This window comes from Canis lupus, chromosome 20 (genome assembly GCF_048164855.1).
Source record: "Canis lupus baileyi chromosome 20, mCanLup2.hap1, whole genome shotgun sequence".
Classification (NCBI taxonomy): domain Eukaryota; kingdom Metazoa; phylum Chordata; class Mammalia; order Carnivora; family Canidae; genus Canis; species Canis lupus.
Genome location: NC_132857.1, coordinates 33,737,391 through 33,750,055, shown reverse-complemented (window position 1 = coordinate 33,750,055; position 12,665 = coordinate 33,737,391). Strand labels below are relative to the sequence as shown.

General features: G+C 43.3%; 1 protein-coding gene across 1 annotated transcript; it reads left to right on the top strand.

Moving 5' to 3' along the window:
* The first annotated feature begins 3,329 nt into the window (after window positions 1-3,329).
* On the top strand, window positions 3,330-12,284 carry TSN (translin). Its single transcript, XM_072788826.1, has 6 exons — window positions 3,330-3,547; window positions 4,729-4,822; window positions 5,770-5,866; window positions 7,844-7,959; window positions 8,615-8,694; window positions 10,103-12,284. The coding sequence occupies exons 1-6, from the start codon at window positions 3,482-3,484 to the stop codon at window positions 10,334-10,336; spliced, it is 687 nt and encodes a 228-aa protein (XP_072644927.1). The 5' UTR covers window positions 3,330-3,481; the 3' UTR covers window positions 10,337-12,284.
* The last annotated feature ends 381 nt before the right edge of the window (window positions 12,285-12,665 follow it).

Genomic DNA, 12,665 nt, shown 5'->3' with positions numbered 1-12,665 from the left:
TGACTTTGGCCCAGGGCGCGATCCTGGAGACCCAGGATCGAGTCCCACATCGGGCTCCCTGCATGGAGCCTGCCTCTCTTTCTCTGTCTCTCATGAATAAATAAATAAAAAATCTTAAAAAAAAAAAAAGAGCTTACAGGGGTACCTGGGTGGCTCAGTCAGTTAAGTGCTTAATTCTTGGTTTTGGCTCAGGTCATGATCTTGTGGGTGGCGAGACTCAGTCTGGACTTGGGCTCCGTACTCAGCACAGTCTGCTGGGGGATTCTCTCCTATTCCTTTCTCCTTAGCCCCTCACCTCACTCACACTTGCATGCTCTCTCATAAAAATAAATAAATAAATAAATAAATAAATAAATAAATAATCTTAGAAATTACCCCAGTTCTGGTTATTGTGAAAACTCATAAAGGGAAACCTCATGAAAATGGGGTTGGGAAGTTTAGCAGGGAGAACTTGGAAGCCCTACCACTGTGGTCTATGGTCTAACAGGAAGAACCTGACCATGTGGATGCTACTTTAGGAACCTAGTAGGAGGAAGAAAGACTTTCTTTCCCTCCCAACTTCTTACTTTCCTCTACAAGAACATTCCTTTCGTTTGTTCTGTAGACTTGTCTATAGTTTTGCCACAGGTTGTTCATCTTGGATTGCAATTCTCTGCTATTCCCGAACAAATCCATCTTTTGCTGGTAAAACAACTGGCAGTTTTAGTTTTCTTTTTTTTCTTTTAAGATTTCATTTATTTATTCATGAGAGACACACACACACACAGAGGCAGAGACACAGGCAGAGGGAGAAGCAGCCTTCATGCCAGGAGCCCGACGCGGGACTCGATCCTGGCACGCCAGGATCACGCCCTGGGCCAAAGGCAGGAGCTAAACTGCTGAGCTACCCAGGGATTCCCTGGCAGTTTTAGTTTTAAGGTTCACATTATATTCCTAAAAGCACTGAAAGCAGGAACTTGAAGAGATATTTGCACAGCTATGTTCATAGCAGCATCATATGCAATAGCCAAGAAGGAGGAAACAACTCAAATTTCCATTGAGGCACAAATGGATAAACAAAATGTGTTTATTTACATAAAACAGTATTATTCATCCTTAAAAAGGAATAAGATTTGACACACGGTACAACATAGATGAACTTTGAAGTCCTTATTGGAAGTGCCTTAAGCCAGTTATAAAAAAACAAATATCATACGATTCCCCTTCTATGATGCACCTAGAAGATTCAAAATTGTAAGAGACAGAAAGTAGTCGTTTGCACACATTTATAATTCTCTGAACTTTTAGAGACAAGTGTTACTAATTCTAGCATGAAAGATGGTAAAAGACACTTTTAGAGGATGCTTAAAACCACTTCAATTTTTAGAAAAAAGTGATTTGGCAGACTCTATTTATTTTTTAAAATATTTTATTTATTTATGATAGACATAGGGAGAGAGAGAGGCAAAGACACAGGCAGAGGGAGAGACAGGCTCCATGCACCGGGAGCCCGGCGTGGGACTCGATTCCGGGGTCCCAGGATCGCGCCCTGGGCCAAAGGCAGGTGCTAAACCGCTGAGCCACCCAGGGATCCCTGGCAGACTCTTTATAAGGTAACGCTAATATCCACTTTGCAGAAGTATAATGAAGATACAGTGTCCTTCCCATAAAGTTTTAGAATAACCTCCCACCCAAAGCAAACAACTTTTATCTAGTTGAAATAAGTAATCATTTTGGTTCTTTTGGAGAGTGCATCCTACCGTGGAATTTTTTTTTTTTTTAATTTTTATTTATTTATGATAGTCACACAGAGAGAGAGAGAGAGAGAGAGAGAGAGAGAGAGAGGCAGAGACATAGGCAGAAGGAGAAGTAGGCTCCATGTACCGGGAGCCCGACGTGGGATTCGATCCCGGGTCTCCAGGATCGCGCCCTGGGCCAAAGGCAGGCGCCAAACCGCTGCGCCACCCAGGGATCCCCCTACCGTGGAATTGTATACAATTTCTAGACACGAGAGACTCCGTTTCCAGAAAAGCTCCATTTTCCTTCCTTCAACCAATGGCTAGTGAACTCTTGAACTGGAAAGAGAGGACCAGTCCAGGGGGGCTCCTGGGTGACCGGTTCAGCCACTGGCTCTTGAGTTCCGCTGAGGTCACGGTCTCCAGGTCCTGGGATCTCAGAGTTGGCTTGAGGGTTCCTCGCCCTCTCCCTCTCCCTCTGCCCCCGCCCCCGTGCTCACTCCTGGGCTCGCTCTCTAAGATCTTATTTATTTATGAGCGACACAGAGAGAGGCAGAGACACAGACGGAGGGCGGGGAAGCGGGCTCCGTGCAGGGACTCGGGGTCTCCGGGATCACACCCAGGGCGGAAGGCGGCCCTCAACCTCACTCTCTCTCAAATACATGAATATTAAAAAAAAGAAAAAAGAAAAAGAAAAAGACTGGTCCAGAAGCAATTGTTCCACAAGCAACTGCTTGTAAAATCAAGCCGATTCGATTCCAGGAGCAGGGCTAGGGCTCCCGGTCGTGGGCCTCGGGGGGCGGGACGGCCACGGCGACCAGCGTGCGCCCACGAGGCCCGGCCTGCGGCCCGTCGGTACAACACCAACAACTCTGCCTTTTACCGAAGTCCTGTGGGCCCGCGGCCCCCGACCCCCTTTCTTTCACTGCGCAGTAAATAACCTTCCCTGGTTAATTGCTGAGCCTGCGCTCACCGACTTGCAGTTCGCGCTCAGCCGGACTTGCCTCTCGTGGGGTCTGTTTCCAGGTGGACACGACGCACGCAGACATTCCTGTTTGCGGGTAGATGATGGAAAACTCTGCAAGGACAAGAAATCCTCCGGGGCAACTGGAATAGGAGGTGCTGGTTGCGAGGAAGGGAAGCTTCCCGCCCAACAGTTAGAGAATTCACGCAACTCACACGAGTCAGACACACACAACACGCGGGACATTTTCGCCCGCGACCCATCCCCCACCCCACGGTCCCAGGCACCCTTGCTTCCCGTGTGCTTTTTGCAAACACGAACGCGCTGTTTTCCCGGTTTCCGCACGGAAACGGCAATCTCCGCACGTCTTCCCGCACCTGGCTGTGCACGCGCTCCCTCCCCGCCGCCTCGGCTCCGAACAAACACGGAAGCCGGAGCCGCGCTCCCCCGCCCCGCCGCCAACCGGCCCCGCCCCTGCGGGCTCCCCACGGCGCGGGCTGTCTGCGGCGATGCCTGTCCGCAAAGGCCTCGCGGAAGCCCCGCCCACTCCCTTCCGCCCCTCCCCCTGGGCGCGCGCCGCGGCTTCCGGGCCGGGGGTGGGGGCGGCACATCAGGCAGCTCGGCGGACGGCCCGGCGTCCTGCGCGCCGCGGACCTCAGAGGACCCCAGCGACGTCCGTAGCGCAGGGCCCGGGGGACGCGGCGGCGGCGGCGGGTGTTGCGACTGACGGCGCTGGCGGTCTCTGGAGCGCGCTTGGGCGGCCGCGCTCGCCGCACTGGCTGATCGTTGTGCAGCCGGCGCCATGTCTGTGAGCGAGATCTTCGTGGAGCTGCAGGGCTTTTTGGCTGCGGAGCAGGACATCCGAGAGGCGAGCCCCCTCTCCTCCCCTCCCCTCCCCTCCTCTCCCCGCTTGCTGGGCCGCCTCGCTCGGCCCTCCTCGTCGCCCTGCCCCGGGCGGGGGGAAGCCTCGGGGGTGGGTCGCTCCCCTGGTTCGGCTCAGGGCACGTTCCTCCTCCACGCGCCCTCCCGCCGCCTCGTCTTGATTCCCTGCGCTCCGGGCTCGGCTCCGACCCATCGGCAACCTCGTTTGAGCGTCAGTCTCCGTCTTCGGCGCTTGTCTGTGGAAGGTTCCGTCGGTGCTGGGGGCGCACGACAGCACGCGCGCGTTTCACGTGTTTGTTGTTGTGGCTTCAAAGCACACGTGGCCTTTTCTCCTTACGGCTCTCCTGTGGCTTCTTTTCCCACTTCGACTAGTGGTCCGGGCCCCTTGGCCCACAGGTGTCCCCCCAACCCCGCGCCCCATCTCGCTCTCGCCATCTTCCGTTGTGTATCGTGTTCAGTTTACTTTGCTTTCGTTCCTCCAGTTCCGCAGGTAGTTTCTTGTGTCGGGACTTTTGCACGTACGGTCTGCTTTCCTGGAATTCGCACCTTCGCTTTCTTTTCCTGGTTACTTCCTCTTCCTGTCTTTGATGTCCCAGTCCGAACGATCCTTTCCCTGTCGTGTTTCCTAGCAGCGCACTCACCTTAAATCCCCCCCCCCCCCCCCCCGCCCCGGTCCGTATGTTTTTAAACGCGTCTCCCCAGTGAGGCTCTCAACTGCGAGAAGGAAAGGGCTGTCGGGTTGGGTGCCCCGTATTTACGTTTGCACGTGTGTCTGCTCAGTGACTGTTTGCAAAATGATTGAAAAATACCCGGTGTTTGTATGGCCGTGCACTCTTCTTTCTACAAATCACCTTCAGGCGCTTTCTCTCTTTGAATAGCGTCCCAGTGGGATGTTTGGGGTGGGTGGCGGTGATCCTTTGAGGTTACGTGAGAAATCTCAGGCTTTAATAACCTCCTGAAGGTCTCACAGAGGAAGGAAGTGGCAGAGTCAGGATTCAAACCTGGATGTTACCTGCACCAGTTCAGTCCTTGTAAAGATTGTCAGAGTTCTGAATGTGGGTGAAGATGCCATGGATATTTAACCTGTGCTGCCTAGTATATTTGGTTTGAGGTTGTGATAATCATTATGTGGAGTTTATCTGTTACTTTGATTTTTAATTTCTCTAGGAAATCCGAAAAGTTGTACAGAGTTTAGAACAAACAGCTCGAGAGATCTTAACTCTACTGCAAGGGGTCCATCAGGGTGCTGGTTTTCAGGACAGTAAGTTCTTTTGATTCTGGAGGGTTTTTAAAATCCAATTTACCGGTCTCTCATTTAAATAGTTAATTTCCGTTCAGAAGACATTTCAAGTCTGTGTCATTTTATTAAGAAAAATGTCCCTCATGTTATACGGTGAATAAAAATGGGAGAAGCAGGTGAGTAAGGTTTTTATAGGTTTATAGATTTCTGTGTGTTATGGTTGATCTTCCACTTTAACGTGGCGACATGACAATGTGATTATAATGTGGTAATTGTAGTAGTTTTGTAGCTCTCTTGTGTATCTTTTATTTGGCTCTCTTGCTTTTAAGCCCAATCTTTCATTCATTGAATATGGTTTAATATGCATTTGCAGATAAGAAATGGCCAGTGCAATGTGTTTATAGTTAGCCACGTGAATGGAGATCAGATACAAGTTCAAACACGGAGCCTTCATTGTAAGATGTAGTCAGCACAACTGAAAGAGCTAAAATATATCTTCAGTGAAAGTTATTATGTAACTTACAAGTGTGAGAGGCAAGTCATTTTTCTCAGTGGTATGCAGTTGGTCAGTCAGATGGAGAATACTGGATACAACTTTTTGAAAAAATATGGGGAGCTCAAAGCTGTCCAATTTTAGGCATCCTTTAAGAACTGACCAGGAATAGCAGCAGGTACATGGCCCTTTAAGGATGACATTTAGGATAGATTACTGACTGGTCTGCTGAAGTATTCCGTTTCAGCAAATTTTTGTCTAGATTTCAGTGTTAGTAAATCAGTCGGGAAACTAGAGATGAAATATTGGGAGCCAGCTGAAAAGTAGAGATGCATACCCTGCATTTGGTCATGAGATTTTTTTTTTTTTTTAAGTTGATTTATTTCCAGTAGACTGCATAGGTTATTAAGGAAGAACTGTATTTGAAATTTGATAACTCTTTCATTACTATGTTTGATTATCTTTTTGTGCTCAGTTCCAAAGAGGTGTTTGAAGGCTCGAGAACATTTTGGTACAGTAAAAACACATCTAACATCTTTGAAGACCAAGTTCCCTGCTGAACAGTATTACAGGTTTGTAAGAAAAATAGCATTATTTCGTGACTTTTTTTTTTTAAAGATTTTATTTATTTACTCATGAGACACACACACACACACACACACACACACACACACACACACACACAGGCAGAGGGAGAAGCAGGCTCCATGCAGGGAGCCTGATGTGGGACTTGATTCCGGGACTCCAGGATCATGCCCTGGGCTGAAGGCAGGCACCAAACCACTGAGCCACCCAGGGATCCCATGTTGTAACATTTTAAATAAAAATGCAGACCTTTGTATGTGCTGAATGATTGCTTAGAACTAGGTAAAAATTCATCTATGTAGAAAAACCAAAAAGAATCAGACTATTAATAGTGATGGTATTTTAATAGCGACAAAATTGGTGGATTTTATTTTTTTCCTTCCTTTGAGAATTTTCCTAAGGAACATGTAGAATTTTTACCATGAAAAAGGAATGAAAACGAAAATAGTCATTGTATGACAATCAACTAAAGAATATCTCTTTAGTGTGTTTAAATTACTTGTGAAATTGGATGAACCATATTTATGCTGTTAAATTATGGGATTCGGTAGCACTATATAAATGAATTGAATATTACCTCAGAGTTTGAATTTTACTGCCAAGTAGCATATTTAGTTAATATTTTATGCTGTGTCTTGTTGAATCTGTAGCACCATTAATTTTAAGAGTTACCATTTTATGTACCACTAGGGAAGAAAATTTGTTGCCAATCGTAATTATGAAGTTTATAGATTGTAAAATACATCCTAATTTCATAGACGTTAAACTGGAAAAAGCTGCATTTGGGTATTGACGTAATACGGTGAATAAGAAACTAGAGTCTTTACTTGTGTTTGTTTTCCTACTGAAAAAGACGTTCTGTTAAGACATGTGTGGGCAAAAAATAGGACACATATGTAGAAAGTGGATAATATAACTTTACAAGGTAATTTAAGGCAGGGGTTGGCAAACTACCTGTGGCCCACCGCCTTTGGAAGATAAGAACTGCTTATATTTTAAAGGGTTGTTAAAAAAAGAAAGCCAAAAACACCCCAATAAGAATATGTGACAGAGACTGAATGTGGTTCAGTAAGCCTGAAATATTACCATCTGACCCTTCACAGAAAAAGTTTGCTGACCCCTGCTGTAAGGTAATAATGAATGTATAGAGACACTGAACAATAGAATTGACAGGATCTTGAGAGATCATGTAGTTTGGAGGTCATTCTGAGGCTGACCTCTGGGTGATTTGGCCCTTAGAAGGTTTTGTTTGACTCAAATTGCATTGCAAAAGTTTTTTGAATTTGCCATATTTGAAATTCAGGAGGCATAGCATAATGAGAGCATTTGGGGGTGTAAAATTTCCGATTCCTTTTTTGCGGCTTCTAGCTCAGTTTAATTGCAGTATCCTGAAAGTTTAAGTCTATCAGCTTAGTGATCGTAAATGGTAGTTTTTTATTACATGTGTGAATTAGGATTTTCTTGATACGCTACACTCAAGTCAAAATGTGAGAGTAAGTTAGGTGTTGAGGCTGATACACAGTTGCTGTTCTGATCAAACTGTACTTGCCAATTTTAATTTTTCTCAGAGCATGAGAAAAATTTACTTTCTCGGTAAAGTCCTTGTTCTTAGTGATTAAACTTCTAAAATACAGTCGTTCTTGTCATCTATAAACTTACATTGTAAATATTTTTATATTCATTAAAGTTGGGTCATGGCTCTCATTTATCGAACTTCTCATAAGTAGTTGTTACAAAACTCATAGCTTGTAAAACTTGTAAAACTTGAGCTTGTAAAACTCATACTGAATCCATCTGATATATTTAAGTGTTATATTGTTCTTACATGATTTACACGTTGGTGTTTTACATAGATTTGATTTGAAAAAGCTTCTTATTTCTAAAATGTTTGCTACTGTACTAAACTTATCTTTTTTAAGGCCCCCTGATCCCTCAACCTAAACGAGCTTATTATATCCATGCAGATTTCATGAGCACTGGAGGTTTGTGTTGCAGCGTTTGGTCTTCTTGGCAGCATTTGTTGTGTACTTGGAATCAGAAACACTAGTGACTCGAGAAGCGGTTACAGAAATTCTTGGCAGTAAGTGTCTTCATTAGCATGGATCTGCAGAATCAGGCATGGTAGCTTAATATTTGGTTGAGGGGGAACTATTGTTTGCTTGAACTTTCTGTTAAAACAAATGAGAACTAAATGGAAAACTAATGACTTGGAAACATAAAAAGTAAACACATGGAGTGGCTTTTTGTACACGAGTGTTTCTTTAAGTTTGTGAAATTTAGTTTTAAAAAAATCCTAGCCTATGGAAAATTGAAAGAGTAGTACAGTGAATACCTGTTTACACAACACTTAGATTTTCTACTTAACATTTTGCTGTGTTTTTCAGTCTTCTCACTTTATGTGTGAACCATTTGAAAGCCACTTGTAATATTATGGCTCCTCCTTTAAATGCTGCCGCATGTTTTGTCCAAAAACAAAGATGTTCTCTGATACAGCTAGATGATATTCTTGTTGGTATTATTCTTTGAAGAGAAGAATGAAAGGAAAAATTGCTGTCTAAAGAGCTCAGAAATCCACAATGCGGCCTAGTTGCCAGAAGTATGAACATTCAAAAGACAATTGTAAAAGATTATTTTTCTTCTTTTCTTGGGAGAAATTATGTATGTAGTATTTTATATTTGTAGGACCTGTTTCTGTTCACATGATGACCTTATTTTTACTTTGGTATATTTTTTAGTTGAGCCAGATCGGGAGAAAGGATTTCATCTGGATGTAGAAGATTATCTCTCAGGAGTTCTAATTCTTGCCAGTGAATTGGTAAGAAGCTTAGTGATTTGCCATTTGCTTTTTTAAATTTTTTTAGTTTTTTTTAAATTTTCTTTTTAAGTAGGCTCCATGCCTGATGTGGGTCTTGAACTCACAACTCCAAGGCCAAGAGTCATATGCTCCACTGACTGAGCCAGCCAGGTGCCCCTACCATTTGCTTTTTTGATCTTCCCACTTCGCTGTCAGTTTTTAAAATAGGTACAAAAATGCAGGAAATATTTTCTAAGCTATCAACCACCAATTTGTCATTGTACCTTGTGTGTGTTACGTTTTGCTAGTCATCTGAGAAAGGCCAATTCAAACAATGAGCTAGCTGTGCATATTTAACTAATGTGTGAATTTCTATTTATTTATATTATTATTACTATTTTTTTAAAAGATTTTATTTATTGATTCATGAGAGAGACAGAGAGAGAGAGAGGCAGAGACACAGGCAGAGGGAGAAGCAGGCTCCATGCAGGGAGCCCGACGTGGGACTCGATCCCGGGTCTCTAGGATCAGGTCCTGGGCCGAAGGTGGTGCTAAACCACTGAGCAACCCAGGCTGTCCTATTTATATTATTATTTTTAAATATTCTATTCATTTGAGAGAGACAGCGAGGGAGAGCACAAGTGGCGGGGAGAGGGGCAAAGTAAGAGGGAGAAGTAGACTCCCTGCTGAGCAGGGAGCTTACAGCTGGGCTCGGATTATGACTAAGCTGAAGGCAGATGCTTAACTGACTGAGCCACCCAGGCACCCCTGATTTGTGAATTTTAAAACATGGTAATACTTCTTCCTTTCAAAGTTTTGGCAGAATGTATATATTCCTAGTAATGTGTAAATACATACATTGTTTTGGAGAACTATTTAATTTTATAGCCACATATTATTTTTGCCTATATTCTCTTAATGTCTCTTTGGAGAGATTCTCCTATGAAAATTATTTATTTATTTATTCACTTCTTTAAAAAAATTTTATTTATTTATTTATGATAGACATAGAGAGAGAGGCAGAGACAGGAGGAGGGAGAAGCAGGCTCCATGCCGGGAGCCCGATGCGGTACTTGATCCCGGGACTCCAGGATTGCGCCCTGGACCAAAGGCAGGCGCTGAACTGCTCAGCCACCCAGGGATCCCCCAAAAATAATTTTAAAGAACAAAAAAAGGCTGTTATAAAGGTGTCCATTGGAGCCTTTGTTCCTATCGATGAAAACTTGTACCCAGAGAAAACTCCAAAAGTAAGGGGATGGTTTCTTGAGTTATGAAATAATTTTGTAATACCAAACAATTGTCAGAACATAATTAAGGAAGATGGTGTAGAAAAGTTGCATGGCTTTGAGGGTGTTTTAGTTGTGATTGGGAGGAAGACATGCTAAAGAGCCCTGTTGTAACATATCCCTTTCTGCCTTCCCTCGTGTAGTCGAGGCTGTCTGTTAACAGTGTGACTGCTGGAGACTACTCTCGGCCCCTCCACATCTCCACCTTCATCAATGAGCTCGATTCTGGCTTCCGCCTTCTCAACCTGAAAAACGACTCCCTGAGGAAGCGCTATGATGGCTTGAAGTACGACGTGAAGAAAGTGGAGGAGGTGGTCTATGATCTCTCCATCCGGGGCTTCAATAAGGAGACCGCGGCGGCTTGTGCAGAGAAATAGGCGGCTCTCCTTGTGCCTGGCCCTGCTGACCTTAGTGGTTGCCGGTGAGGGTGAGCCCTGTGCACCTCATGGTAGTTAGGATTGCCCCGTTGCTAAACACCGCGCTTTATTTTCTTAACCAGTGTGTGGTGTAAGTATCAAAATTGAACCACTTTTTTGGGGGTAAAAAAAAAAATAGCCTTTACAAGGACAGATTTTTCTTTGTTGTTCAGTGAATTTGCTCTGTAATTCAGTGTATTTCAGTTCTGTCAAAAAGTGTAAATGTCAAGCTCTCGGTAAAGTCCTTTTCTTGCTTACCCTGATGCTGTTGATGTACTGATGGAGAAGTTTATTGTCTTGTGTTTCTTCCAGAAGTGATCCTTGGTGTTTTCTGTATCCAAATTAGCCATCCATTCCCAGGTGTAGCCTGGATACAGTATAGAAATAGGTAATTAAAAAGGATGGTTGCCAAGCAAAGGACAACTTATTTTATATTTTCCTTCCTTATTTTAAGCCTCGTGAGTAAATCAGATGTTGAAATTTTTTGCAAGGGAGTTAAAGCCCCAGGGTTTCTCTCACTGCCATCAAAATATAAAAGATGAAATTGCAAAGTCAAGTTCAACAGATTATTTTGGGACGTTTTTGTATCAGGGGATTGAGTAACATCTTATCATTTAGCTCTATTTACCAGGTGGGGAGTAGGGCTTAGTGTTTTACAACACCTCTGTTTTCTGATGTTGCCTTAACATTCTGCTCTTGCAGCAATTTAGAAATCGTTTTCACACACATCGTGAACTAACACTTCATATAATATATTTTTAAGCTATGAAACCTTTTTCCTAGCAGCCAGCTAGACCGTCTGGCCTGAGACTATAAAGCCACCCAGTCAAGTTAATTAGCAATACCCTGACTGGTATGTTCTGAGAGAAAAATGCTGTGCTTTGTCTGAGGGGAAAAAAGAGAAAACCTTGGATTAAAAAAAGATCAGCTGATTTGGTAATGTTTTTTAGAGTAAGCAATTTCAGGTTGTTGGCAGCTATCCCAACAGTCAGGTTTTAGATTTACAGTTTTGGGCAAGTCACATAAACCTTGTTGGCACCCTCCTCCCCCACCTTGTTTTCAGGTAGTGCTAAGAATACTTGCCAGGTAATTTTCGCTATTGAATTGAAACGATTTAAAATGGTGACTTAACCCACAGTGTTTTGGAGCTCACTGAAAGGACGGTGCTAGTGTTTTCAGAATAATAGGAAGTATTTAGAAGTATCATCCTCTCATGCCTGATGCCAGTTTAGGCTTTCTGTTTGTGCATTAGAATATTTGGCATTGCTGTCAGAGCCATGATTAGGCCAAGTTAAAAGACTGATCAGATTTTCCATCCTGAGGAAAAAAGTAGAAATGAAGCATAAATTCCTATGCATTTTTGGGTTTTAGAACAATTTTCTTGACCACTCTTTCTGCAGAAGAATTTATAGAAAGAAGAAAGGGGTTTTGGGTGTTGGAAGTGTGTAGGGCAGTCATCTAAAATGAGCAGTTACAGCACTGCCTGGGTTGAGCATAAAAGGCTTTTAAACTTATGATCAAACATTTGCAGTAAGCTTGGTAATGGTTTCTTCTATGTAGAGAATAAATTCTAAAGGTGTTTTGAGGCTGAAGAACAGGGGTGATGAGCACATACTGCTGTGTAATAGTTAAAATGATCAAAAGACACCAACCACTCAGTTAAATTAAAAGTATTGTAATTGAGCATATTGAAAAGCCTCAGCTCTGGTTTTAGTACACCAGAATTGTTCTTTTCAATTTTAGAAAATTGAGCAGCTTAGAGAAAGTAGAGATGAATTAGTGGATGTTTTCTTTATAAATTTATTTATAAGAAGAGAACCCATAAGTACTTCATAAGATATGCCCTGTCTTAAACTTGAATAATAATATTGGTAACGCTTAAGAGAATTTAATAAAGAACGAAAGCTTCTTTGGCAGTGTTTCGAGTCCTTTACTTAAACAAGTGGCTAAAGAGATGAGGTGGATCTGCAGGATGCCATTTGGCATAGCTTATAACATGTACTCAGAAATCGTGGCTTTCTTGGTTCTTGGTCTGGACTGAACTGTGCTCTTCAGGTGGAGCATCACTGTATTCCTGGCACCAGTCACTGTAATAAACATTAAACAAAAATGCTCCTCCCCTTCAAACAAAAGTAACATTTAAGAGGTGAAATTAATGGGAGTGGTGATTTCAATGAACTGGGGGTGAGGGCAAGAAGAGGAGAGGAGGGAGTTTAGCTTAACTGTCAGGTTTCTGATCTGGAAGACTAAGTTGAGTTAACGTGCTGTTAGTCCAGGTAGGGGGTGCAAG

Bases quoted from the DNA above. Each gene is read 5' to 3' on its own strand.
- TSN (XM_072788826.1), top strand. From the start codon at position 3,482: ATGTCTGTGAGCGAGATCTTCGTGGAGCTGCAGGGCTTTTTGGCTGCG. The intron at 3,548-4,728 runs GCGAGCCCCCTC...TAATTTCTCTAG, and splicing joins CGGAGCAGGACATCCGAGAG to GAAATCCGAAAAGTTGTACA. The intron at 4,823-5,769 runs GTAAGTTCTTTT...TTTTGTGCTCAG, and splicing joins GGGTGCTGGTTTTCAGGACA to TTCCAAAGAGGTGTTTGAAG.